A 27366-nucleotide genomic window follows, 5' to 3' on the forward strand; every position below is an offset into this window, starting at 1 on the left:
AGGCACTCGGAGACTTCATTTATTAAAAAACACGGACGGAGTGCAGTGTCTGGCAGGCTTGCTCCCAGGCTCCCCTGAGGTCCAGGTTGCACAAGACTGATGTGTGCCCCTCACCTCCAGAGTCCCACTTCTCCCCAAGGGCTGGGGCTGGCCATGCAGCCTGCAGGCCCAGACTCTGGCCAATCGTCCGGAGGCCCCAGGCCATGTAGTTTAGCCCTGCCCCGCCAGCCCCACTGGGCCCCAGGCCTGCTCCCGGGTCCCTGAGGCATGAGGATGGGCTTCTGGGGAAGGCTCCAGACTTTCCTCTGGGGGACGTCAGGACCAGGGACAGGACCTGCATCCGGGGACCAGAGGAAAGCTGGGGGACCTTCAGCAGTAGGACACAGTGATGTTCAGCTGTCAGGGCAGGGAGGAGGTTCCTCTGTCCCATCTCTAGCCAGGCCCTGCCTCAGCCAGGCCTCGGCTACTGGGCTGCCTAGGAGCCCTGCCTCGCAGTGGCCCCATTCTCCTGGGCGATCTTGGATATGCGGAAGAACGTGGTCCTCATGGCCTGGTGGCAGGTGTCCATAAGCTTGGGGACGTCTGCGACTGTGAGGCCGCTGGTGGGGATGGCATCCAGCACCTCCACCCTGATTGTTCCTATTGGGGGTGAGCTGCATCAGTGCCTGGCCACCTGACCCAGGCCTGCCTCCCTGGCACCCCTGCAGCCTCCTGTCCCTGCTCCAGTGCCCTTCTGCTCCTCCGCCACCTGCTGGTTTTCTCTGTGCAGCAGCCCAAGGCCCAGGCCAGGAACCAAGCCTGGTTCCATTTTGGACACCCTGGTCTCAGGTGTTGGTTTTTAATTGACAATAATCCTCGTAATCAAACACTTAGCTTCTAAGTCTGCCTTTGGTGGGTTCTGACAGCCACATGCTCCCTGACGGGGCCCCACCCAGGGTACAGAGCATTCCCTCCCCCAGAAGTGTCCCCCACCGCTTCCCGGCCCCCCCCCCATCTTCCATGGTGGCCTAGATGAGGGAGGACGCAGCCTGGCTCCTCCCCCCCCCTGCGCTGCCCTTCGACCTTTGACCCTACCCTCCCACCCAGGCCCTAGGAGCCCACATTGAGGGCCAGGACCAGGAGGGCTGGGAGTGGCCCCCGAGCTCCACAGCGTTGGGCACCTGGGAGCACTACCCAGCCTGTGCCACAGTGCATGGACTCGGGTACCCTAGGCCCCTCTGCTGGGAAGCGGGCCCATGACTGCCCAGCTCAGCTTGCAGCTGCAATTCCGGATCCTTCCTGCCTCCTTTCACTCACCAATTGGTCAGTGGCCTACAGTGACCACCCAGAAATGGGAACTGTCCCATCAGGGGCCTGGGCATCCTAGTAAGCAAGCATGAGCCAGGCTGCATGTGCATGCAGGGGCTGGGGCGCTACCTGAGCTGAAGAGCTTCGTCTTGGGGTTGTAGAAGGAGGAGAAGCTGGAGTAGACGATGGGGATGATAGGCACCTGTGGGCGGGAAGCCGTGCTGCCTGAGGACATGCAAGCCCCAAGGACCAGCTAGCAGGGGTGGCCCCGCCCTGCCACCTACCTGCCTCCAGGCCCTTCCACGCATTGACCCCTGGGCCAGGGACACCTTTCATGCCCTGGGTTAATGATCACCCCGAGGTGCTGCTTCTTACGCTGGTGCCTTCCAGGAATACAGCCGGCCCTGCCCCCTGCCCCCTGCCCCCTGCCCGCCTCCAGCTGCCCCCAGCACTCCACAAACTCACCCTGCACACCTTCACTCAAGCATCCCCTCCACCAGGAAGCCTTCCTGGGCTGGCACATGTCCATGAGTCATGTCTGTGCCCCCCCTCCCCTACAGTTTAGGCAGAGGTTACTTTGGCCCTTCTGCCCACCCCTCCCCCATCCTTAAGCCGGGCAGGGGGGAGGGGACACCTAGGGTGATCATTAACCCTGGCAGTCAGGGAGCCTCTCCCTGGTACCAGTAGGGATGAGGCCTGGGACCTGGGTAGGTAGGCTGCAGTCTGGGAGGCCCTGGGGGGGAGACCACCAGACCCCAGCAGAGCCACCGCGTCCTCCCTCCTTTCCCGGCAGCCCCCGGCGTGTGGCAAGGTGCCCCCCACCTCCCGCAGGCCCAGGGTCCTCCACCCGTCCCTGTTTCCCCACCCCCCAGGGGCGCAGCTGGCTGCCTCTGAAGGGAGAGCTGCACCTGGCCCAGCTCAGGGCCGACACCAGGGGGCGCCAGAGGCCACGGGCACAGTGGGAGCGCAGAAGCAGCGCCACGGGGGCTCCGGGGTGGGGGGTGGGGGGCAGACCCGCATTGGGCAGGACGGAGCCCCTACCCTGGCCGCTGACAATGACTTTTCCCTGCACAAGCTCCCCCAACAGCACCCGGAGTGGAACAGGGCACCCTCCACCCACCAGGGCGCACTGCCGGCGCATGGGCACACTCCCCCGTCCCGGCCTCACCCCAAGCGCCTCCTGGGTGGAGACCCACGCGGAGGTCCAGGCCCAGTGACCTACAGAGGCCCACCACACAGTTGCAGCTCGCTCTGTCCAGCCCTGCCCCCAGCTCGGGTCCTGCTCACGGGGCTTCCCAGCCCTGCCCCAGCCCTGCCCCAGCTTGCGGCCCACAGCACCGAACAAGCACTTGGCCTTCCTGAGAGCTCCCAGCAAGTAGGCCCACAGCCTCTGCCTTCTGGGGGCCCTGCCTGGCTGGCTACGGGGGCGGGGGTGCTGAAGCCCCAGGCGCCAGCCCCCAGGTGACAAGTGTGATGGTACCTGGTTGCTGGACCTGCTCAGGCACCAGCCTTGATGCTCAGGGTGGGGAAAGGGCCCAAAGATCTTCCCCCCAGCAGGTCAGAAACCAGGTGCTGCAGGGGCCATAAGGCCCTGTGCCTGCCTGGTGGGAGGTGCTCTGTGAGCCCCGGTGGCCCTAGCCTGGCTAGGCAGTCGCCTCCAGCTTTAAGTCCCCCTGGACCCTCTGGGAGGCAGTGCCCTGAAGTACCTGGGTCTGGATGGCCAGGTAGAAGGCACCTTTCTTGAAAGGTAGCAGGTCTCCATTGTCATTCCGTGTGCCCTCAGGATAGATCCATACTTTGAGCTGCAGGGAGAGGGAGAGGAGGCAGCTGTAGCAGTCCCAGGCCGCCATCCCCTCTTGGGGAGCCCCCCTCCTGGGGAGCCCCATTCTCAGCTGAGACCACCACCCACCTGGCTCATGCACAGCCCTGCCCCTGACCTCTGTGTGCCCAGAGTTGGAGCATCTACATAGCCACGCAGGCCCCGAGCCCCACACTCACATTCTCCCTGACCATGCGCTCGCCTACATCGGCCATCACGGTGACAGCGGTCCTGGAGTGCTGCCGGTTGATGAAGAAGATGCCCCCGAGGTACATAATCAGGCCCACAGGCCCCAAGAAGAGCAGCTCCCGCTTGGCGATCTGCACACAGCGCTCGGGTAGGGCCTCCATAAGGCCTGCAGGTGGCCACGGGGCCCCAGGCAGGTGGGGGTCATGCTCAGAGCCTGGCAGCCACCTCCCCAAGATGGAGAGAACCAGCCCCGTGCCTCGACCACCAACAGGCCTGGGCCGGGTCATGCCTTCCCACTGGCTACCTGGCCAAGCCATTTGGCCTCTCAGCCTGTCACCCTGCATGTAAAGGGAGGGGTGAAGCAGAGCTCCCAGTGCCAGGTGAGAGGCAGAGCCCTGGACCCAGCATCAGGCACACAGAGAGCTGTCATGTCCCCCGGGCCTGGGTCTGCCCTCCTGGCCCCCCAGCTCATCCAGGCCCAGGCTCCACCTCTCTGAAGCAACCCCCCAAGTTCCCCCAGCAGCCCCCCTGCAGCCCTGGCTTACCCATCATGTCCAGGATGCTCTGGTGGTTAGAAATGATGACACAGGGGTGGTCCAACTCCAGCTTCTGGCGACCCTTTATCTCGAAACGAAGGCCAAATACATACTTGAAGCTCAGGACAAACCATTGGATGATCCTGAGGGGAGACGTGGTCAGTGAGAGGGGCCCCACAGCCCTGCACTCCATCTTGGGCTCCGGCCTGGGGCTGGCCTGGGGACAGAGCCACAGTAAAGAGACACCCCCCCCCCCCGCACCGCAGACGGAGCCCTGGCAAGCCCTCTCATGGGCTGTGCACGGCCTTGAATTCACCTTCCCCCCAAAGGCCTCTAGGTCCCATCCCTCAGGGGACAGTGCGAGCTGCCCCATCTCCCCCATGCTGGCAGGAACACGGAGGATCAAGCACAGAAGGGGCGAGGCCTCCAGGTGCTGGACCCCTGGCAAAGGGGAGGGCATCCACTTGTACATCTGTTTTCCGGGGACCTACTGCGTTGCCCTGCCCTCACCCCACACCCTTGCTTGTTCAGCCAGGGGCAGCTGGAAAGGGACCGGGGCTAGGCTGGGTCTCCGTGTCAGTGACCCAAACCCCAACACGGAGGGGTGCCTGGCTGGCTCGGTTGGTATGATGCCTGATCTCAGGGTTATAGATTCAAACCCTGTGGGGGGTAGGGATTACTTGTAAAATCATTAAAAAGTAAGAAAATAAAAAACCCAACAGAGAGAGAGAGAGAGAGATCCCTGCACCCCTGCAGAGGTCATGGGCCCCCACCCACACGCCCTGGGGAAGGAGGCCCGGCCAAGGGAAGGGACCATCTCTGCAGGACAGTGCCACCCCAGGGAGAAGGCAGCCATAGCGAGTGCAGAGCTTTGCAGGGGCTGAAGATTGCTTGGGAAGAAGGAGAAGAGCCACCCCGATGAGAGGAGCACAGCCAGCCAGGGCTTACACCCCTACCCCTGTCCTCGGAGCAACCCCACCCTCCCCTTCTCATGGCCTACAGCTTGAATGACTGCCCGGGGTGATGGAGAGAGTCAGGGAGCCAGGTGTGTGTGGGCCTGGGCCTCCCCGGCTTCAAGTCTGCAGCCCTTCCAGCCCTGGCGCCCTAAGGATCTGCCCCAGAGCATCACAACCTCCTGGGGCCACATCCAGGCCTCATTGGCAGGCTTGAATGGCTCTGTGTGTGGGGACACATCTGCAGGTGCTGGCTGGTCCTGGAGAGCGCAGCGGGGACAGTGCTCCTACTGGAACAGGCTCCATTAAGGGTCAGCCTGCAGGGTGATGGAGCCCAAGGCCTGGGGCTTGGTGCTCTGTAAACCCTCCCTGCCCATCCCCTGTGGGCGGCAGGGGGCTGCACATATGCCACCCACTGGGCCAAGGGGTTCTGGCCCAGAGCTGTTCTGCTGTCACAGAGGTTCGGGCAGCCCTCCCTCCCCCGCTCCCGAGCCCCCGTTATCTGATCTCACCAACAGTCCTCGTGGCAGGGGAGAGATTTCCACTTTCTGCAGGAGGGGGAGTAGCCACGCAGGGCCTGGAGACGCCTCTGGACAGAGCGGATTCAGGACAGGCTCAAAGCCAGACTCTGGCTTTTTTAAATCATCGTAAAATGCACATGGCCCAGAATGTACCGACTTAAGTGCTGCTGGGTGCACATTCAGGGGCGTCCCCTCCATCCGTCCCCAGAACGCGTTCTTCCCAGACTCTATCCCGAGATACATGGGCCTCCTGTCCTGCAGCCCCTACACCCAGTGCCTGTGGATTGGGTCCCTCCAGGCCTCCTGGGGGCCAACCCCTTGGGATCTGTCCTTCCACGTCTGAAAAGCCAGCCTCTCCCTCAGCTGTGCCCCTTTCACAGAACAGAGCTCCTGTGAGAGGGCAGTTACCATCATCCTGTCACAGATGGGGACACCGAGGCTCAGGGCTGCCTGCACCGTTAGACCAGCCGTCCTCCCCAGGATCTGCCAGCCGCGGCCAGATCGGGCCTGACCCACCCAGTCCGTCCCCACCCCTCACCAGGCCCCAGACTCGCGGAACAAGCTGAGCGGCCGCCCTGCCTCCAAGGGCCCAGGTGGCACCGTCCATGGAGAGTCCACGCTTGTTTTGGTTCAGGTCATGCTTAGGATTGTGGGACGGAGTCTCACATGGGGCTGCAGGTCCTGCACTCCAGGGGAAGGCTGCTTCCCTGCTCCTCTGCCCCTTCCCCTGCTGTGTGTGCTCTTTCAAATAAATAAATCTTAAAAAAAGAAGAAAAGAAATCTGGTCCCTCTTTCAGGATCTGATCCTAAGGCAGGCACAAGGCAGGCAGGCCTGCAATCCTCCAGCGTGGTCTCTTCTTTTTTTTTTTTTTTTTCTTAAAGATTTTATTTATTCATGAGAGACACAGAGAGAGAGACAGAGACACAGGCAGAGGGAGAAGCAGGCTCCATGCAGGGAGCCTGATGTGGGACCCGATCCTGGGACTCCGAGATCACGCCCTGGGCCGAAGGCAGGCGCTAAAATACTGAGCCACCTGGGGATCCCTAGCGTGGTCTCTTCTAAGGGGCGCCCGGCAGGCTTAGCCAGTGGAGAGTGTGGCTCTTGATCTCCGGTTGTGAGTTCAAGCCCCACGTGGGGCGAAAGGATTACTTAAAAATAAAGTCTTAAAAAAGAAAAATCTGAAAGGGTCTGAATGTCCCAGTGTGGGAAGAGGTGGGGTGGAGCCAGTGAGGCCTGGACGCCAAGTCCCGCAGTGACAGGTCACAAGCGCCTCCTGCTGGCCAAGGAGCGCGTTCTCTCTGCTGGAGGCACCTGCTGGCTTCTCTCTCTCTCTCTCTCTCTCCAAATTGTGGCAAAATATATGTCACATAAAGTCTATGATTTTAATCATTTTTTAATATTTTATTTATTTGAGACAGAGCATGAGCAGGAAGGAAGGGCATAGGGAGAGGGGGAAGCAGGCTCTTCACTGAGCCGGGAGCCCCACGTAGGACTCCACCCCAGGACCCCGGGATCATGACTGAAGCCCAAGGCAGACGCTTCATTGACTGTGCCACCCAGGCACCCCAACATTTCAATCGTTTTTAAATGTCCGATCATTGGCATTAAATCCACCCACACGGTTGTGCAGTCGTCCCCACCATCCATCTCCAGGATTCTTCTCTACTTCCTATTTGGATTTCTTTGCATATTTAATTTAAGGGATTGACTGCAAACTGGTTTTTCTGGAACTGGGAGGTCCTGTGCAGAGATGTCCGCCAGCGGGCAGCCCAGGGCGGCAGGGCACAGAGCAGCATGCTCTGCACACCTGCAAGAGGGATGCATCTGCGTGACCCAGAACACACGCCAGCCACTGCTGCCCAAGAAGGGCACCCCTAGTCCTAGAGCGGACAAAGCATTCTCTGCAGGCCATACCCGCCCACCTGCCTTCTTCTTGTCACAGTTTCAAGGTTTTTAGTAAAAGTGTTGAGAAAGTCTATCATTTTAACAGTTTTCTCAATGTGAGAAGAAGCAAACCAAGCTTTGCTGCAGTTCCTGCAGGCAGCACATGTTTCTGGGTGCCCAGCAGGCCCTGCCTGGGAGACAAAGCCTGGAGGGTCCCTGCTGGGGGAAGGAAGAGCACACTTACAACGTGGAGGCAGGTGGGAGTGCTCCCTCCCCTGCGCTGTGCCGAGGGTGTGACAGGAGCCCTCAGTTTTGTTCAGAGGGCAGCCCCACAAGGTGGGCACACTCGGGACACCCACCCCACAAATGAGGGGTGTCTAGGCTAAGCAGTTAGGCCACTTGCTAGAGGTCTCACGGCAGGGAAGCTGGGATGGCGGGAATCTGCCTCCTAACCTGGTTTTTGGAAAACAAGTGAAAAACCCCAGGTAAAGGACATGCCGGAGGAGCGGTGAGGATCCAGGATTGCATGATGGAATTCCAGAATTGCAAAAGCTACGTTCTTTCCCTTCCCCAAGGCCCTGTAGACCCCACCCAGCAGGGATGGTGGTGACGCTGTCCCCTCAGCCAGCCTACAGCAGCCGCCACTGTGCCCTGACTGTCCACCTCACCTGACTGCCCCTCCGCCAGCCGCAGGGCTGGGGGGCTGCCCCATCAGAAGCCAGGGCCCCAGAGCTTGAAGCAGGTGTCCCTGGCGCTGGCCCCAAGACAGGTCACACTACTCTAGCCCCCAATTCCCCAGGGGAGGCTAGCGAAGGTGGAACCAAGGTTACCTGAAGCCCAAGTGGCCTGGGGTGGGCTGAGGGCCTGACTTTCCAGAAGCACTGCTGCCAGTAGCCAGGTGGGGGGCTGGTGTCACCTTTACACCTCAAGCCTCCCCCCCACTCCCCCTAGCCTCCCCCCCACTCCCCCTAGCCTCCCCCCCACTCCCCCTAGCCTCCCCGAGCAGGACCAGTCCTCAAGCAGATGGGATGCCCTGGCCACCCCTGGATCTTTCTCAGGAGGCCTCTACTTAACCCCAGACTTGAACCGCTGAGAACACCTGAGCACAGTAAACACCACAGATCCTGCTGGAGCCCACGGGAGCCCACAGGAGCCCACAGGAGCCCATGGGAGCCCAGGCTCACTCCCATCCAGCCTCCTTGGACTTTCTGTGCTCAGCCTGAGGACACCCAGGCCCTTCCCAGGCTCTGGGTGAGACAGATCAGATCCTGGTCCCTGCTCACTAGCCATGACCTTGGGCATTGTGCTTGACCCCAGCCCCCCACCAAGCTTCCATTCCAGCCTGTGAAAGGAGATTGAATCCAGGACGCTGAGACCCCCAGGGGCAACTGTGATGATGAGGTCACAAGCAGATAAGAGGAACCCAGAGTAGGTGGCACAAGAGCCCCCAGCCATCTGTTCCACAGACTCCAGGCAGCTGGAAGAAGTTCAAGGCCAGGCCCTGGCCACCTGCTGACCTTTGCCCTCAGCCCCTGGCCTTGGGCTACATTACTATCCCAGCGGGTGGCTGTTTTAACTGAGGCACGCCAGTCCTCAGCCAGACCCCTCTGGGTGGTCCTCAGTGGGGCTCACCTGGGGATACCCCTGCCAGGAAGGCCACACAGAGCCACCAATCTGCTCGGGGAATAGGAGGCCCCAGAGAGACACCTGGCAGAGCAGGAATGTTTTCCAACAAGTGTCTTACAAGCTGGAGCACAAAGAGGGGACATCCCTGGGGTGGGGTGGGGTTTCCAGCCTGAGCAGAACCCCACGGCGGGTAAGAAGGGCAGTCCGGGGCGAGCAGGAGCCTGGGGACAGGGTAGGGCCAGCAAGCCAGGATGTTCAGAGCTGACCCAGGATGTTCAGGACTGCGGGGAGCTCTGGTTTCTGGGCCTGCAGGAGCACATCCAGGGAAGGGAGTCTGCCACTGGCCATCCTACTCCAAGAGAAACAAAGGCAGACCCTCTGGCAAAACCAGGATCCCTGGCCAGCCCCCACGTGCCACGGGGCTCCCGGACTGCACTGGGTCCCCATCCATGCCCTCCCCAGGGCACAAACTACGGAGTGGCTGGAGTGCTGGCTAAGAAGCCAGACTCTGACGGGAGCAATCCCCTCTCCTCCCTGCTGGAGCCTCCTCACGGGCTGCACAAACGGAAGAGCCTCGTTGCCCCACCTGCCTGGAAATGGAGAGCTGTCCACCCACTATTTGCATCCCAGCCATTTGGGAGAATGCAGAAGCAGGCAGTCCAGCCCCAAGGCCCTGCCGTAGCAGTGGCATATTGGTCCCTGAGCACAGGGGAGCCACAGGATGGAAGGGGCTGGAAGCTCCCCATGCACCCGGGCCGCCCAGCTCTGGTCTCCTTCCATGCACAAAAAGCTCATGCCTCCAGTGAGGAGGCCGTCACTAGGGTTTCCTGATCCTGCAGCCAAACTCAACGTTCACGCACACAGAGCAATCTCACACTTGTCTCTGGCAAAGGGCATCTGCCTCCTGGGGTGAGAAAACGTGGTCTCATACTCCACCCAAGCCTGATACACAGGCCCCAGCCAGCCTGGAGGGATCCTTGGTCTCAGCCCCCAGCGGGTCAGAGTCTCCTCGGCTCTTCTGTTCCCATCACTGTTCCCTGTACCCTCAGAGCTGGACTCTAGCAGGCAAAGGCCTCCTTAGCGAGGGCCTGGCCTGCAGCTGCTCAGACATGAAAGCAGGGAGGGGACAGAGCAGGGCTGCTCCCCCAACTCCAGGCACCCAGAGCCCGGGTCTTGGGTCCCATGGCCGCCCTGGCACCGCCCCGCCCTCGTGCTGGGTGGGCAAGGGGAAGCACAGACCGTGTCCTGCGGAGTCACTGCTGGTGGGTCTGCACCCCATCTCCACCACCTCCTAGCTCTGGGGACTCCAGAGGACAGCCTCTTCCCTCCTCCCGCCGCTCAGGAGGCCTTAGCTTCAGGCGGCACCTCCAACCCTCCATCTGTGCCCGCAGTGGAGGCAGGAGGTGAGAGGAGAGACAATGGCGTCCAGGGAGGGGGGTCATCGGCGGGATTGGAGAGGAGCAGCCAGATGCCCCGGGGCGCTGGGGGGTCAGGACAGACAGTGGAGGGGGTACCTGGAGGGGCCGCAACAAGGGAGTGGGGACCCTCTGCTCAGCCCCTCAGGCACCTCCGCCTCCAGTCTCCTGGGTCCTGTCCCGGGGCAATGCAGCAGCTCCCCCCCACCACCGGCCTGCCCCGTGGGGGACTTCCTGCCCCCAGCATGCCCCACCGGCACCCCCACTTCAGCTACAGCCGGCGGGGGGTCTTGAGAGTCATCACTGTGACCCTTCCCTGTGGGATCTAGGGGTCCAGGGGAAGGGGGCTGTGACCCCTCCCCGGGGAGAAGAGCACCTGCTGTCACCTGTCAGTGTCCTGGGGTGGCCCCTTCACAGAGCCAAGTCTGGGAGCTGCCCTGGCGTGGGAAAGCAGTAGGAAGCTTCTATTGAGTCCTCTCAGAGCCTCTAGGGTCCCTGGGGGGGACCAGAATCTCAGGTGAGACTGGGGCTGAGAGCCAACACCAGGGGCCAGAGGTGCAAGGCCAAGGGAAGGCCTGATCAAAAGGGGAACTGGGGACTTCCGACTTGATCCCTGGGAAGTTCTGAGGCCTGAGTCAGTCCTTTAAAAAGACAAGGAAGCTGCTCATAAAGAGGCCATCTGATGACACAGTGTGTAAAGGAGGGTCACCTCCTGGTTTTCCGGTCACTGCTGCTGAAAACCTGCTCTGGGCCCAGCTCTCCACCCACGCCGCAGGACGGCTAGACTCAGGCCTCCCCGAGGCCTCAGAACCAGATGTGCTGTCCACAGGCCTGGCTCTAGGAGGGCAGCGCTGCCTCCAAAAAGCCCATCAGCCTGTCGCTCCCTGAACCCACACCCCTCACCCTGCCTTGAGGCCAGCCCCCAGCTAGGGCTGAGAGGAGGCTCCAGCTGTGAGCCTGCTGCCTGCAGGGGACCCTAGGACCTTAACGTCAGGCCCAACCTCCAGAGAGGTGCATTGCCTCAGGCGCCCCCACCCCAGAGTGGTGTTGGCCCAGCTTGGAGGAACTCCCTGGAAACAGGTCCTCCCCTCCCCAGGGCCATTCCATGCGGTTAGACTACCAGAAGGGCCACACAGGGGCTGTCCCTGGGGTCGGCACTCCCTGGGATGCTGGCCTGGACCATGCTGGAGGTGGGCAGGGGCACCAGAGACCCATGAGCAAGTCCACTGAGTCCTCACCTACTCTGGGTACTACAGGAAAGCCACAAACCCCTGAAGACAGGGTCCAGGGGACCCGGCGAGGGCCAGTCCCGACAGCACCCGCTGGCTGGATGGACAGGGCAGAGTTGGCATAAAGTCAGCACCCCTCACCCACTGCCCCTGTGAGCATGCAGGGGACTGGTTGTTCAGGGACCTCTGTCCCCACGGCTGGCCACAGCCAAGAAGCCATTGCAAAAGCCACAGAGAGAAATGTTGGCAACAGCCCTCCTGGGACCAGAAACCGGGAGAGAAGGCAGGAAGAAGCCCCCGCCCCTTAGCACCTGACCCAGAGAGGCCCCCAACTCTTGAGGCCTGCCTGACCTCTCCGCCCCACACCCACCAGCCACAGAGGTGTCCACTGAAGGATCCCAGCCACCTCTGCCTTCCTTCCACCGCGAGGCTGGACCTCAAGGGCCCAAGCTTCCCGGAGCCTCTTACCTTCTCAGGGGCCCCGCAGGGAAGGCGGGGCTCCAGGCCGAAACGGAGCACAGGTGCATTTATCACCTGGCGGGTGGCAGGAGGGGGCGCGCAGAGGACAGGCACGCCTGGCTGTAAAGCCCGGTCCAGGCCGGGCGGTGCTCCAGCTAAGCTCCCCAGGGGCGAGCCCGGCCGGCGGCTGCTCCTTCCCCGCGGGCGGGGCCGGTGGCGCCCCTCCCAGCTGGCCCGCCGCCCAGCCTCCCCGCGCGCCGCTCCGCCGCCCGCCACCGCGCCCCGAACGCCCTGCGCGTCCCGCGGGCCCTTTGGCGGGGCTCAAGGACGCGGCGGCGCCGGATACTGACACACTGTTTAAATCCCTCGGGGATCGCGCCCCGCCGGGGCCTCGGCCGGGCGCGGAGACATTGTGACGTGGGCTCCCGCGGACACGTGCCCGCCCCCGCCGCGCTCTCCCCGCTGCGCGGCTGGAGAGCCCCGGAGCCGCGGGAGCCCCGCGAGCCGCGGGCGGGGCAGGAAGGAGAGACGCGAGAGAAGAAAGTTAGGGAAGCGGAAGCGGGCGGCGGCCCGCGCCCCGCTCCGCCCCGGCGCCGTCCCCGCCGCGGCTGGTACTGTCCCCCGCAGCCGGCACTGTCCCCCCTCCCCGCCGGCGCAGTCCCCGCGCACCCCGGCCCCGCCCGGCGCTCCCCGCCCCGCCCCGCCCCAGCCCGGCCCCCGGCCCCCGGCCCCGGCCCCGGCCCCCTTGCCTCATGTTTTCCACGCTCCGGCCGCCGTGGCGCAGCAGGCAGACGACCGAGGCGGCGGTGGAGGCCAGGACGCAGAGCGCGCAGTACAGAGTGATCTTGCTGTAGAACCTGACGGAGCGGCTCAGCTGCACAAGCAGCAGCAGCAGCAGCAGCGCCGCGGTCACCCACGGCCACAGCTCCATGACCCCGCCGCGCCCAGACCGCGCCCTGGCCGCCGGTCCCCGGAGCCCCGACGGCGGCGCCGGCCCCGGCTCCCTCTCCGCGCTCCCCGGGCAGGCGCGAGGACGACGGGTGGGCTGGCGACAGCTGGCCTCCTCCCGCGCGCCCGCGCCCCTTATTGCGCCGGCGGAGGGGCGGGGCGGCCCGGGGCGGAGAGGGGAGCGAGCGCGCCCAGGAAGCTGCTAGGTGAGGCGCGCCCCGCCCCGCGACTGCCCGGCGGCCGCGCGGTCCCCGGGGGCCGCCCCGCCCCGCCCCGCCCCGCCCCGCCCCGCGACACTCCCCCTGCCCGGGCCGGCCCCTGGGTCACCTGGCTCCTGGCGGCGCCCCCCCACCCCCCCTGCGGCCCCCGCAGCCGGTTAGCCTGGACTCTGGCACCGCCCCCCACGCCACAGTCTGAGCCTCCGCCGCGCGCCCTGCCTCCTGTTGCCCACATCCCCGCGGCCCCTGAGCCCAGAAGCATGCTTCTAAAGGCGACCCAAGGACGCGACCGGTGGCAGCCGGGTCACCAGCCAGCCACACAAAGGAGACCCTGAACCTTGCCCGAATGACTGCCACCTGGGCCACCTGGGCCACCTGCGTCACCTCCTTCGGGTACCCTGGTACGGTTGCAGGGAGACCCAGCCGGCCCTCAGCAGAGCCTGGTGGGCATACGCAGATTCCTGGCGGAGGCACTAGGAATGGAACAGGTTTCTGAGCCTGGCTGAGGGTGCCTGCTCTGGGTGCCAGGAACAATGTGTCACCGGGGGCCAGGAGCAGATACCGGGTGATTGCATTCACGTCAGTTCAGCCATCTGCCAGGGCCTGGGATGGGAGGAGAGCCCTGCCTGGGCGTGCAGGTCAGCGTCCAGGGGCAGGGGCAGCACGTGTCCTCCCCTCTGACTGGCGGTCCTGTGTCTGCTTTCCAGAATGCCGAGGTATGCCTGGCACTCCGAAGGGCATCAGGAAGTATCTTATGGGTCTCTTGGGTTTCTTAGATGCTGAGGCAACCTGTTACCGAAATACTCTACTGACGGCCCCCAAAACAGATCTGGTTTTGCCCACAAATACAGAAGCTTGGCTTTTGAGATACATGGGAACCCGTGGCTCTATGGGAGGTGGGGTTCCCTGCATGGGTGTGGCAGCCTGTTCACAGATGCTCCCAGCGTTGCGCCTTGGGGGAGATCGCTTCAGCCATGGTATACTGGTGGCGTCTCTCAGTGGGACCTTGAGAGTGTCTCAGCTGGGTCTTCGTCTGTCTGTGGGTCCATGGCTTTGTGTCACTGTCAATATGCCCACTGGCCTCTTCCACTCTTGCAACATTCTCCCGCTGCTCCTCCAGAGAAAGCCTGGAGCCCTTCAGGGATGGGGCGCTGGCCCCGCCCAGCCTGCAGGCTGTAGGATTTATGGGCCCCTGAGCAGGCGGGTAGCAAGACCTGAGGAGAGCATGTGGGGGGGTGGGAGTGGGTAGCCTGCATTCAGAGGTGTGGCCGGCAGCGGGGTGGAGCCTGGATCACGTTGGGCTTCTTAGCTGTAAGCAGTGCCTGCTGCTGACCCTCAGCGGACCTCCACCGACCAGATGAACGGAATCCAGGCCTCACACCCCTGCAGGGCAGAAAGGGCCACTTTACCCAGGGCCCCTTTACTCCCTTCTGGTCCCTGAGCAGCACCCTTTCCAGGGGGACCCCTCCACCTGTAGGTCACCCACCTTGTCCTGCCTCACCAGAACCCCTTCCTAGCACTTCCTGTGACTTGATGACATGTGTGTAGGTTTGTGCGTTTGCTGAGCTTCACTGACCCTGGTCAGAGGGCCCCTTCATTGGGACCCATCTGTCTTGTTCGCGGGTGTATGACCAGCACTGAGAAGGATACCCGGCGTGCAGTAGGTACTCCCGGCAAATGCATCCCCATTTTACAGGTGGAAGATGGCCTCCCAGAGGTAACACTCACCCCACTGGAGTGACAGGGGAGGTCACTGTGCCCCACACCTGCTGCCCAGGGGCTGCCAGGTGCCGTGGGACTACCCTATCCGCGAGTTCCCAGGTGGGCAGTGGTTCTGGCCACACCGCTGGGGCCTCACACAGACAGTCTGTTACCCAATCTCACCATCGTCCCCAATTTTCTCCTGGGGAAATGTTGAAAGAAAAAACACTTTTCCTCTGATGGGACAAGGGAGGAGGGCTTGGGAGCTGGAGATGCCCATGGAGGGGGGCATCAGGCTCCTCCGGTGTAGATCTGAAAGAGATTCTCAATACTGTAAAGTCCTGTTTGGAAAGCTGATAAGGGACACCTGGGTGGCTCAGCGGTTGAGTGCCTGCCTTCAGCTCAGGTTGTGATCCCGGGGTCCTGGGATCAAGTCCCACATCGAGCTCCCCAGAGGGAGCCTGCTTCTCCCTCTGCCTGTGTCTCTGCCTCTCTGTGTCTCTCATGAATAAATAAAATCTTTACAGAAAAATATAAAAAATAAATGAAAAGCTGACAAAACCTTTTTCTTCTAGAAGGTGAAGCCCTGAAGAATCTTCTGGGTTGGTGGAGAGAAGAGATTTTCTCTTAAATCAGTGGCTCTCAACTAGTAGGGACCAGCATGGCTCTGCTCAGATTCTGCCCTGGAGCATCACCAGAGCAGGGAAGCCCGGTTTGATGGGCAGGGACATGCCAGCATCCTGTCTGGCCCTGTCAGGGTGCTCGGGGTCCCCACGATGACCCAGGGGAGTGCTGGGTGAGTTCATCACTGAGTCCATCCCAGTCCCTGCCAGGTAACAGCTGAGAGCTCTCCTGGGCATCTCTGGGGCTCAGCACAGCATGTGACACCAGGTAACACATTTGAAGCTGAGTGGTCACCACCACCTAAGGCCCACAGAAGCCCACCGCCAGGAGAAGGGGCCATCACTGGGTACCAGGTGCCGGGCAACAGGAGACATTCTGGGGACATGCTGGCTCCCACAGGCACAGCCACCAGAGGCTGACCTGCCCACCGGCCCATCCACCCACGACTTCCTCCTGCCGGAGCCAGCCTGGGGCTCCATAGCCTCCAGGGTTCTCTCCGGTTGGGTGACACATCTGGAGGGAAGGGCCAAGGCTGTTTCATGCCCGCAGCTGAGATAGAGTGAGCATGAGGTGATCCCTCCCCGCCACACGGCATCCGGGGCAGGGGTGGGGCACCCAGCCTCTGAAGTCCCAAGATTTGGCCCCATAGTCCACTTGCCCAATGCACCAGAGCCTCGGTTCCCTATCTATAAACTGGGACACTAGTGTCACGTGGCATGGCTGGGATGACCTGAGCACATGACCCAGGCTGGCCCAGCAAAGGCCACTCCTGACTTTGCATCTTCTGTGTGGAGGTAGGTTCCCAGTGTCTTCACACTTGCCAGGGAGGAAGTAGCACCAGGGACCAGGATGGAAGCCCAGGAAGGGGAGTCAGCCATCCTGCAGGATCAGGGATGCCAGCTAGGGAGCAGCTGGTTGTACAGCTGGGCAGGGGCAGGGGCAGGAAGGGGGTTGTGGGGGGAGCGCCTATGAGCCTCCTGCTCCCTCAGGGGGCATCCCAGCGTCTCACCTCCTGGGGAGAGGATCCCTGGAAGCCAGGCCTCAAGCTGGATGAGAGGAAGGAAGGTGGCCCCAAGGGCCTGGCCTGAGTGGGCAGGGGGCAGGGGGAGAGGGTGTGCCTGTGGGAAGCAGGCCGGGCTGCCCTGGGGCACTCAGGCATCCCGAACCTGCCGGTTTTCAGACCTCTCCATCCCGCCACCTGTAAATAAAGCAGCCTGTGAATCTTTCATGGGCTTGTGCTTAAAAATAGATGAGGTGAGGCCTCTGGGCTGGATTCCCAGGTCCCTACTGTGGGCGGCATCAGGGCCACAGCTCCCGGGGGAGGCGGGGCAGGGCAGAGGGGGCAGGGCTCTGGAGGAGAGCTGGCCAGGGCACACGTGGCACCTAGGGCCTGGGGCATGTGGCCCCTGGGCTCAGGGGCCAACAGAAGAACACCACCTGGATGTGGTGTCTGGGGCTCCGGGGTCCCCGGCTGCAGGGGACAGAGCCAACTTAGGTGTGATCCTTCTCCCTAGAGGGCTTTTAGGCTGGGAGATGGGGACGGAAGAGCACAAAACGCTGTACAGAAGTGGGGCAACAAGGCCCTGAGAAGAACCAGAGCTGGAACCCCACATGGTGCCCCCCACCCCCCGCCCATGACCCATCGCACCTTCGGCCGTTGGGTCTGACTTCCATGCTTGGATTGGCAGGCTCACTTGAGGCTCTAACAGCAGCCAGAACCCCAGGTCCCAGGTGGGCCCTCGGAGGTGGCCTCGGCCAGCCCCCCCAACATACAGGAACGCAGGGAGGACCCCGGGATCTGGCCTACAAGGTGGAGCAGGAGCCCAGGGTCAGCCCCAGGGTCAGCCCCAGGAGCCCCCTGCCCGGCCCCCCAGGTGACCTGGGAGCAGCCCTTCTTCCCAGGGCCTCAGCTTCCTAATCTGTGCCCAGAGGACAGCAATGGACCCTTGGGGCCACGAGGGTCAGTGGGGGAGGCAGTGTGGGGAGGCCGGGCTGCCAGTGGTGCCGCCTCTGGCAGGCTGCCCTCCAGTCACCTCACCCCTGGCCCAGCTGGCATGTGGACTGGGTCAGCTGCCCGGCACTCCCCAGGCCAGCACACGGACTAGATGGGGCTGGAGGCCAAGTGGACTGCCCTAGGCCTTGTCCCCTGCCCGGCTTAGGCTGCTGGCTGCGGGTCCCTGGAGGTGCCCTGGTCCCTTCTGTCCGGCCTCTGGGTGGGGGGGGTGGGGGGGATTGGCGGGAGAGGAGGCAACAAGCACTGGAGCAGGGGCCAGGGCTGGGGGCCTCCACTGTGAAGGCCAGCATCCTGCCTCGGGCACAGGGGCATGGGGGAGCCGTGAGGCAAGCTGGAAGGAAGCCAGGGGACGGATGGGGCAGGGAGGGGGCGGTGCCTCGCCTGCCAGGCCCCCTTCACCCTTCCAATGGCTTTGCTGAGTTCCCGCAGCCCTGGAGAGTCCAGCTGCCTATGGCCAGGCCGTGGGTGTCCCGCCGTGACGGGGTTGGGCCAGGCCCCTCCGCACACCCCATCTGGAGGCTCACACCCACCAATTTAGAGACAAGTTCTCACTTTCCTCAGGGTTGTCCCTCAGCAAGACAAGGCAGGGGGTGAGCGGAAGGGGCCCCCACTCTGCAGACACCCAGGCCCAGGCAGTCCCCTCCACCTCACTGGCAGGTGACCCTTCCCCTCTGCGGGCCACATCCCAGCTGGTCAGATGGGAGCGATGAGGGACTCAGGAGACGAGGCTCACGCCACAGGACTGAGTCTCAGCCTCCCGTGGGTCCCTTGGCTACGTCTCTGAGTCCCGGGGCCACGGTCCTGGGGTGTCTGTGCCCTGACCTCTGAGCCAGGCCCTCCGAGCCTCAGCCTGTCTGCGCAGCTACCCCTGAGTCCCCAGAGCCTTGGGTCATCAAGCTCACAACAGCCACCCCCCCCCCCGAGTCCTTGGTGAACGAATGAATGGATGAGAAGGGATGAAGGGATGAAGGGATGAAAGGATTCTGCTCTCCGAGTCAGGAGAAGAGCATGCTGCTGCATGGAGCCCATCAGCTCCAGAGCATGGAGCTGGAGCCGGCCGCCTGGCCGCCTGGGTGAGCACGCTGCCCGTGGGAGGGACCCAGGGACTCTGGAGGTCACGGCCACGGCAGGAGCGGCAGGCGTGTGCCTGTGCAAGCACAGTGGCCAGGGCAGTGCTGACCCTCCAGGTGTCCAGACGCAAGCACACAACATGGTGGGAATGGCCCGGTTAAGCCGCATGTGGCCTCAGGTACCTATGTCTGTCCCTCCCTCTCTGTGGGACTCCGCCCCGGGGTGGGGTGGGTAGCCGAGCTCTGTCCCTGCCCCTCTGTGTACCCGCACATGCACACTTGCTCCAACAACAGTGAGCGCTGGGGCAAGTAGCAGCCCCTGAGGGCTGGAAAGTGAGCCAGAGCCCTATCTCCGTCCTAAACGCAGATGAAATGCAGGTGAACTCATGACCCCGGGGAACTCCTGTAGGAGCACAGGGGCCGCGGTGGGGGCAGAAACCTGGCAGGAGATGAGGAATCTGGGTGAAGGGAGAAGCAGAGATGCCGCTTGGGACCACTGCCCACAGTTATGCAGGTTGAGCACTGTATGAGTCTAGGGAGTGTCAAACACATTAAGGGCAACCGGGGCCGTCCTGGTTCTCTGGACGTTGACGGTTGTCACGCACCTTCTCCCCCAGAGGTCTGGACAAGTGAGAGATTGGAACAAGGTTCCCTGGCTCAGACCAGCCACAGCACCCCACCCTGCCTCTGCGTGGATGTCAGCCAGCACCGCAGCCAACATCCACCTGTGTCACCGGTGACCTGTCAGACAGCAGTCACTGAGCTAATGAGCTTGGACCGGGAGCTGCAGCCCCACCCTGACTCTTGCCACTGCCCACAGCTGCTGTCCCCAGGCAGCACCACCAGATCTAGGAGTCAAAATACAGGATTCTGTGAGGCTAGGATTTCAGATAAGGAAGGAACACTGTTTTAGCCTAAGAACGTCCCATGAGATGATTGGGATGTTTTCATACCAGAGAAGTTAATTTGCTGTTCCTCTGAATTCAAATCTTTTTTTAAAGATTCTATTTATTTATTCGTGAGAGACACAGAGAGAGGCATACACAGGCAGAGGAAGAACCAGGCTCCCTGCAGGGGAGCCCGATGCGGGACTCAATTCCAGGACCTCAGGATCACGACTGAACCCAAGGCAGACGCTCAACCACTGAGCCACCCAGGCATCCCTCTGAATTCAAATCTAACCAGGCGCCCTGTGCGACCCCTTCCCCAGAGCAGAGCCCATCCCCATGCCCACCCTGGGGCTCTGGGTTCTCTGTGCTCTTGTCCCCACTGCTCCCCACCCCTCCCCAGGGCTGCCAAACGCTGGGCCCCACTGCCCTCTGGTGGACAGACCCTGGGAGGGTGGATGCAGCCCAGGTGGCAGAGGAGGGACGAGGGACTAGGGACAGGGAGGAGCTCTAGGAGCCCCTGACCCCATCCCTCCTGGCAGGGAGCAGATACCTGGTGGTAAAGCAGAGCCCACCCTGCCCAGGGCTGCTGACCCCACCCCACCCAGGGCTGCTGACCTGTCCGTCACCATCACCCCTGGACTGCAAGGGGTGCAGCAGGTTGGGCTCTGGTTGCTGCCAATCCTGGCAGCCTGTCCGGAGGCCCCTAGATGGTGCTTGGTGTGAGGACTGCAGGCCCCCAGGCTCTGTCTGGACCAGGCTGCCAAGTGCAGGGAGAGGGTGGGTGGTGGGCAGGGGGTATGGTGTTGGGGGAGGGGCCTTTGGCAGGAGCTTCTCTCTTCCCGCCTTCTGTGTCCTTCTGAGCCTCTCTCTCCCCCGGACCCCCCACCCCAACCCCAACCCCAACCCCTCCCGGGGGCAGCCTGGGCTGCCAGCAGCAGGCAGGTGGAGGTGGAGGGGGGAGGTTGTCATTCTTCCCCCTCCCTCCTCCTGCCCCATGGCTCCTGTACCATCCGTCTCCTCCTCTCATCCCAGCTCTGCACGGACCCGTCTCTCTCTCTCTGCCCTCCCCCTGTCTGCCGTCCAGTCCACGTGCACAGCTCAGGCCCCCAGCTCAGGGGGCTCGTGGACCTGGACCTTGCCCGGGCTCTGGTGGGGAAGGGTCCTGTGGGGTCAGGTCAGCCTCAGGTGCTCCCGACCAGGCACCAGCCGAGGCAGCAGAGGCAAGTGTGGAGGAGTGGCACAGCCTTCCTGTGCCTGGGGCCTTCCTAGCCAGCAGATGGGCTCTTCCCATGCATCCTGGGGGTTTGGGGGGTACCGAGCCCAGTCACTGGATCACATGAGAGTGGTTCCTCATGCAGACAGGCATAGCAGTGCAGCAGCAGGAACACCACCCCTCACCCCCGACCCCTGCACAGGTGGGTGTCTTTGCCTACAGGGTGGGAGTGTGAGTGTGAGTGAGGACTTCCTGACAGGTGTGCTCACCCCTGCCTGCCCCAGGTCCTGGAAATCCGTCCTGGGTCCCGCATCCAGGGGAGGGCTCCCCAGGGCGCATGCTGGGCCTCCCCGCCCTGCTGCAATGCCCAGACTTGGCTAAGCCTTGTAGTGGGTGCAAGCTCCAAGCCCTGGGCCGCATGTTATCCCCCGTATTTGGAGAGCCCTGCGTCTACAAGTGGGTTTGGAGGTTTTTTAATTTGGATTCAATGAGTTACCATATAGTGTTTTACTAGCTTCAGAGGCACCCTTCAGTGACTCATGGGTTGTAGGAAACACCACTCATTCTATCACATGTCCTCCTATTTTGACACCAGCTCCATAACCTCCCACAGGCGGAAGATCACGCTGGCCCCGGAACCCAGGAGCGGCCAGCCCTACAAAGCATACGGCAGCCTGGCAGGCACCAAGCCTTCGAATAGCACGGCGTCACAGGAAAGTATCCAACAGGCTGCTGGGGGCCTGGGAGAAGGGCCCGGGAGACTGGAGCCCCGAGGAAGGCCCTCATGGAGAGGCCATGCTGGCCTGGGTGGCTGTGTGGGTTTGGATCTGCCCATGGGCATGCACAGAGGAGACAATGCCTTTGGGTACGGTCTTCCCTTTCCGTTCCCACCTCCGTCCTGTCCTGTGGATACTGCCAGGGCCAGGGCTCCTCCCGTCCAGGTCCTGGTCCCTCGGACACTGTCAGGGTGCTTGCCACAGTGCGCACTTATGATCCCATGTGCACTCCCACGCATGTGCACAGCTTCCCCCCACCCATCCTGCACAACACAGTGCGCCCTGGATGCTCCCTGAGTCGCCAGCCAGTAGGATTCCAGGCCTGCCCCCAGGGCTTCCACATTGCTAATGACAGCATGGTGGACACCCCATGGGGTACCTTGGCCACACAGTGAGCATCCCTCCGGGTCAAACTCTGGAGAAGGGGATCCCTGGGTGTCTCAGCGGTTTGGCGCCTGCCTTCGGCCCAGGGCACAATCCTAGAGTCCTAGGATCAAGTCCCACCTTGGGCTCCTTGCATGGAGCCTGCTTCTCCCTCTGCCTGTGTCTCTGCCTCTGTGTGTGTGTGTGTGTGTGTGTGTGTGTGTCTCATGAATAAATGAATAAAATCTTTAAAAAAAAAAACAAAACAAAACCCTGGAGTGGCTCTGCTGGGTGTGTCCAGACTATGACGGCTTAGGGGAGGTGGCCCAGAAAAACCTCGGTGCCAGACTGGAAGCAGGAGCTGGAACTTTTGGACGCACGACACCCAACCCCTTGCAATTTATGCCAGCGTCAGCCACCACAGCTGCGAGGGGACAGAGGGACCAGTCCTAAGGGTCCACTCCCAGGGGACTCGAGAGGAGTCAGACCCACAGACATGGGGAAGAGAAGGAAGAGTGGAGGGAAGGAGGAAGGAAGAGGAGAGGGGAGGAGGGAGGAGGGAGGGGTCCGTGTTCAGTGGGGGCAGAGGCTCTGCCTGGGAAGGTGGACCATCCTGGGGTCCATGGAGGGGCCACAGCAGGGCAGTGTGAGTGCATTGACGCCCCTGAGCTGTGGCCTTTTTTCTTTTTTTAGATTTTATTTATGTATTCATGAGAGACACACAGAGAGAGGCAGAGACAAAGGCAGAGGGAGAAGCAGGCTCCCTGTGGGGAGCCTGATGTGGGACTAGATCTCAGGACCCCAGGACGACACCCTGAGCCAAAGGCAAATACTCAACTGCTGAGACACCCAGGTGCCCCTGTCTGTGCCCTTAAAAACAGTTAAGATGACAAATTTTAGGTTGTGTGCGTCCTGCTGCAATAGAATAACTAAAAGGCAATGGGTCGTACCCTCAGCAGGGGTCCTTCCCCCCCCAGGGCATCAACACCTGCCATCTGTTTGTCTTGGGACTTGGGACGGGGTTTCAGAGTCCTAGATCCTGCGGGTGTTGGTGTGGGACAGGGATGGGGACGGGGATGGGAGGATTGAAGTGATAGGTGGAGGGATGCACTGCCCTTTAGGAGAAATGCCAGTGTCTGCCCTGAACAGGCTGCACCATCAACCTTCTCCGCATCTGACTCCCGCTCACAGACCGATGCGCGTTTATGTTGCCTCTGGATGAGCCGTGGTCTCTTCCCTGGTTGTTAACGTGGGAACAGGGCAGCCCTCCCCCCCGGTGGCCAAGTTTCGCTGTCCCCAAGAGGCAGCAAGGCAGCCGGGGCAGCCCTGGGATGGGGACTGATTGGAAGGCCCAAGGACAACCTGGGGCCAACTCTGGGGAAATGAGAGGGACAGAGACTGGGTGTCCTGGCCGGGTCCCTTCGCTGACCCCACCTGTGACTGATGCTTCCCCTCCTCGGTTCCCTTAGATCTCCTCTAGGACTCAGCTCTGGAGCTCCTTCCTCCAGGAGGCCCTCCTGGGCTTTCCAACTCTGGTGAGCCCCTTGTCTGCACCCTCGTCTCTGCCATAGCCTCCAGGACAGTCATGTGTGCTGCCTGCCTCCTGGTGTGTGCAGGGCTGGGTGGGATTCACATGTGCATCTGAGCACCTACCACTGGCTCCTTGGTGACCAGCTGCATTGATGTCCCAGAGCAGCAAGAGATCACGGAGATCCACTGGGGCTTTGGACCGCGAGTTGAGGGGGGCGCAGCTCATCCCAGCTTGTCATATGCAGGGTGCGCCTGTGGCCAGTGGGGTGACCGGCCGTGTGACTCAAGGGCTACAGCCATCTGCCCCAAGAAGCAGGCACAGCAAGCAGGCAGCAGCAGCTGACTCTCCATGTCAGGAGCCCAGGCAGGGCTGGCCCCCTCCCTAGGGGCACCCTGTCCCCCACTTCCTCCTGGACACCCCTGTACCCCTGCTTCCCCTCCTAGAGGACAGACTTCCTTCTAGGCTTCCCCTTGTGGTCCGGGCTCCGGGTACCCCAAGTCGGGCCCCGCCCATGGGCCCTTCTTGCCCCAAGGAGCCCTAGCCACCAGAGTGCAGTCCCTGCCTAGATGGGACCCTCCCTAGGACCCACACGTTCTCCTCACTTCACAGCTGAACTAACATGAGTCTGTCTCTCCGCCACCTCGTGAGGCTTTGGTTTTTAGGGCAGAGGTTTTCTTTGCTCTCCATTCCCAGGTCCTGAGCGACAGTGCAGTTCTCAGTAAATATTGAATGAGTGAATAAATAACGAGCATCCAACTGCGGATCCTTCCCAGGGGCTGAAGCTTCCCCAGAGCGGGAAGGTCGGTGCTTTATTGAACCCAGGCCTAGCCTACCTGCCTGCACCTGCCCTCCTTCGTCCACAACACTCACCACCCACACTGCTCAGCACTTCCAGGGCCTGGCAAGGCCCCCAAACCCTGCAAGCGGCCCACCAGGGTGCCAGGCACATTCATACCACCCACCCCTCTAAGGCCAGCATGAGGAAGTAGAGCTGCCAAGCTTCCTGGCACGGCTCTCCCACTTCCCAAAGCCACCTGTCCTCACCCGCTTCCCCTGAGCTGTCCTGCCCCCATGCCCACCGAGTCCTGTGTCTGGGGTCGCGGGGCCGGCTTTCCTGTGCTCTCTCACTCACGGTGGGTCACTGTCCACACGCTGTGCGTCCTTCATGTGGAGTTCACGGTCTCTTTGACCTCGGTCTGTGGGAATCCTGTTGATCCCCCTCAGTGGTGCTGGGGGGTCAGAGGTCAGAGGTCATTGGTGGGGAAGGTGTCGGGAGTCCTCTGAGCCCCAGACCCCCGAGTTCTGTTGTTTTGCAGTGGAAGGGGCTCGTGGGTGTCCAGTGCACTGACTGCCTGCAGGGACTGGACAGGGGCCACCCGGACAGACGTGTCCACACCCTCACCCCTGTGCCTGGGGTGGGACCTTGTTTGGAAAAGAGGTCTTTGCAGGTGTATTGGACTAAGGATTTTTTTTTTTTTTAGATTTTTTAGTTATTTATTCGTAAGAGACACACACACAGAGAGGCAGAGACACAGGCAGAGGAAGAAGCAGGCTCCATGCAGGGAGCCCGATGTGAGACTCGATCCCGGTACCCTAGGATCATGTCCTGAGCCAAAGGCAGACGCTCAATCACTGAGCAACCCAGGCATCCCATGGACTAAGGATCTTGAGACAAGTAGGTCATCCTGGGTTACATGAGTGGGCCCTAAATCCAGTGACTAGTGTCCCTAGAGGAGACGCAGGGAAAAGGGACAGGCAGACCCAGGGAGACGCCACAGCCCAGGGTCCTGAAGAGGCAGGAAGCACCCTCCCCGAGAGGCTCCCAGGAGCACAGCCCTGCCCACACCTGGATTGTGGACTTCTGGCCTCAGAACATGGAGAACAAAGTTCTGTTGTTTTAAGTAACCCTTTCTGGCCACTTGGTACAGAGGACCCAGAAAGCTCACTCACCTACCGTGTGTGCTGTTCCCAGGATCCAGAGCGTAAGGCAGAGTAGGTGCCCGTCCCAGGGATGCTTGCTGTCCCTGGGCCTTAGAGGGAGGCAAACAGTGTGCACTGGCTCTGCCTGGGGCTGCCCTGTAATCCAGGCTGGTTACCTGCAGGAGGCGAGGTCTCACCCCTGGCCACGGCTCATGCAGAGGTGGGGGAAGAGTACCTGAGGCCAGAAAAGAGAGAGAGGGAGGCCCTCAAGGACCAGAAAGTCCTGTGAGTCTGACATGAAGCATGCAGCAGGGCCCCAGGAGAGAGGCTGGTGGAGCTGACCCTGGGGGCTTCCAGCTCCCCCCAAGGAGTGTGGACTAGTATTAAGCAGTTCCCTTTATTTATTTATTTATTTATTTTTTTAAAAGATTTTAGATTTTTTTGAATTTTTATTTATTTATGATAGTCATGGAGAGAGAGAGAGAGAGGCAGAGACATAGGCAGAGGGAGAAGCAGGCTCCATGCACCTGGAGCCCGACGTGGGATTCGACCCCGGGTCTCCAGGATCACGCCCTGGGCCAAAGGCAGGCGCTAAACCGCTGCGCCACCCAGGGATCCCAAGCAGTTCCCTTTAAAACACCTTTTGGGGGGGAGGGGGAGCGGGGGGCATCGGGTGGTTCAATGGGTTAAGCATCAGACTCCTGGTTTCAGCTCAGGTCAGGATCTCAGGGTCGTGATGAGCTCAGGGTCATAAGATGGGCTCAGTGCTCAGTGAGGAAACTACTAGTCCCTCTCTCCCTCTCCTCACCCCCCTCCCTCTCTAAAAATAGAATAAAATAAAATAAAATAAAATGCCGCTTGGACTCATTGTCACTCGTTCTTTCTCGGAACATTCTCCCTGGGAAGGCGCTTTTCCGGGCATCCAGTCCTAAAAGCGTCGTCCTGCATCCCTCATCTGTTGCTGCGTAACCAGCACCCCAAGCATAGCCACTCAAACGGGAATGGCTCTAGGGTCAGGAATTCACTGCGGCTTGGTGATGCAGGCGTGACCCAGGTCATTGAGAAGACTTGGCTGGGGCTGAGGAATTCAGAGGCTGGCAGCACGCTGGCTATGGGCAGGACGCACAGGCTCCTGGGTGTTCTGACCCCTACAGGGCTGCTTGAGCGTCCCCCCAGCATGCGGGCTGGCTGTCCCTGAGGTGGGGTCTCTGAGGGCTGCCTGGGGGCCTGGCCCCACATGGTGTCAGGATGAGCCAGGTACACAGAGCTGGTGACATGGGCCTGAAATCAGCAGGAGATAGCAAGGTAGGAGCCAGTACAGCACCTGACCCTGGCATGCATTCCCCTAACGGCGGGAGCTGAGGGGGTGCTGTTCCTCTAGGCCCTACAGCCAGCCGTTCTCAGGGCCCCTTACTGCCCCCCAGCCTTCTGCCGCCCTCTGACACCACCCACGGCCGCAGGGGTCACGCACTGCCAGCCTGCCCACTGATGCCTGATTGCTGTGCGGTTAACACCTTCTCTCCCCAATTTCATCTCCCCTGCTTTCCTCCTCCCCCCCCCCCCCCCCGCTTTCTCAGTGGTGGGGGGGAAGGAAGAGGTCACGGTCTTTGACATCCTGAGGTCCCAAGTGAGGTCTGGGGCAGAGGCAGATTCAGGCCTGGATGTGGGGAGCTGGGGGACCTGTGGTGAGCCTGACATGGTTGGGGGGTGGGGTGGGGTGTGATGGGGGAGTCCTGGCATTCAAGGGGCCAGGTGACCTGGAAGGCCTCTGTGACAGGGCCGTTGAAGCTGGGACCCACCCAAAGGGGTTGCCTTCGGGTGGGGGTGGGGGGTGTGGAAGTCCCAGCAGAGGGAACAGCGTTCACAAGACTCTGAGGTGGCAAGACAGATGCATTCTGGGGCTGAAAGAACAGGAGGGAAGCAGGACCATTTAGGGGCCCCAGTGGGGTGGCTGGGTGGGGCTCTGCAGTGTTTGTCATGGACCAAGGCAGATAAGGCCTTTGACCCAGAAATGTCATCTGCAGGAACCTGTCCTGAAGTTAATCATTAAGGAATGGGGTACAGATTCAGCCAGAAGACTACACGCCCAGCCTTGCTCAGGAAGGAGGAAGAGCAGACCACCCTAAGTACCCAGCAAGAGGCAATGGTTACACAAACCAGGGTTTCTTCAGGCAATGGA

The 27366-nt window shown here is 61.7% G+C and overlaps 1 protein-coding gene and 1 long non-coding RNA gene across 3 annotated transcripts; one reads left to right on the forward strand and one right to left on the reverse strand.

Annotated features, from left to right (window-relative positions):
• Positions 1–5: 5 nt before the first annotated feature.
• AGPAT2 (1-acylglycerol-3-phosphate O-acyltransferase 2) lies at positions 6–12954 on the reverse strand. Of its 2 annotated transcripts, none has more exons than XM_077851422.1 (6): positions 12669–12954; positions 3841–3974; positions 3286–3461; positions 2994–3089; positions 1417–1489; positions 6–639 (listed from the first exon to the last, which is right to left on the reverse strand). In XM_077851422.1, exons 1-6 carry the CDS (start codon positions 12848–12850, stop codon positions 476–478), a joined length of 825 nt encoding a protein of 274 aa, XP_077707548.1. In that variant the 5' UTR covers positions 12851–12954; the 3' UTR covers positions 6–475. The 2 variants fall into 2 exon arrangements, with proteins under 2 accessions (XP_077707548.1, XP_077707549.1); XM_077851423.1 differs by lacking the exon at positions 12669–12954 and adding an exon at positions 11929–12167.
• A 141-nt stretch (positions 12955–13095) lies between these two features.
• LOC144285808 (uncharacterized) lies at positions 13096–13955 on the forward strand. Its single transcript, XR_013354025.1, has 2 exons — positions 13096–13650; positions 13793–13955. It is a non-coding gene; the product is annotated as an uncharacterized LOC144285808 (long non-coding RNA).
• Positions 13956–27366: the final 13411 nt, after the last annotated feature.

This window comes from Canis aureus, chromosome 16, assembly GCF_053574225.1.
Source record: "Canis aureus isolate CA01 chromosome 16, VMU_Caureus_v.1.0, whole genome shotgun sequence".
Lineage (NCBI taxonomy): Eukaryota > Metazoa > Chordata > Mammalia > Carnivora > Canidae > Canis > Canis aureus.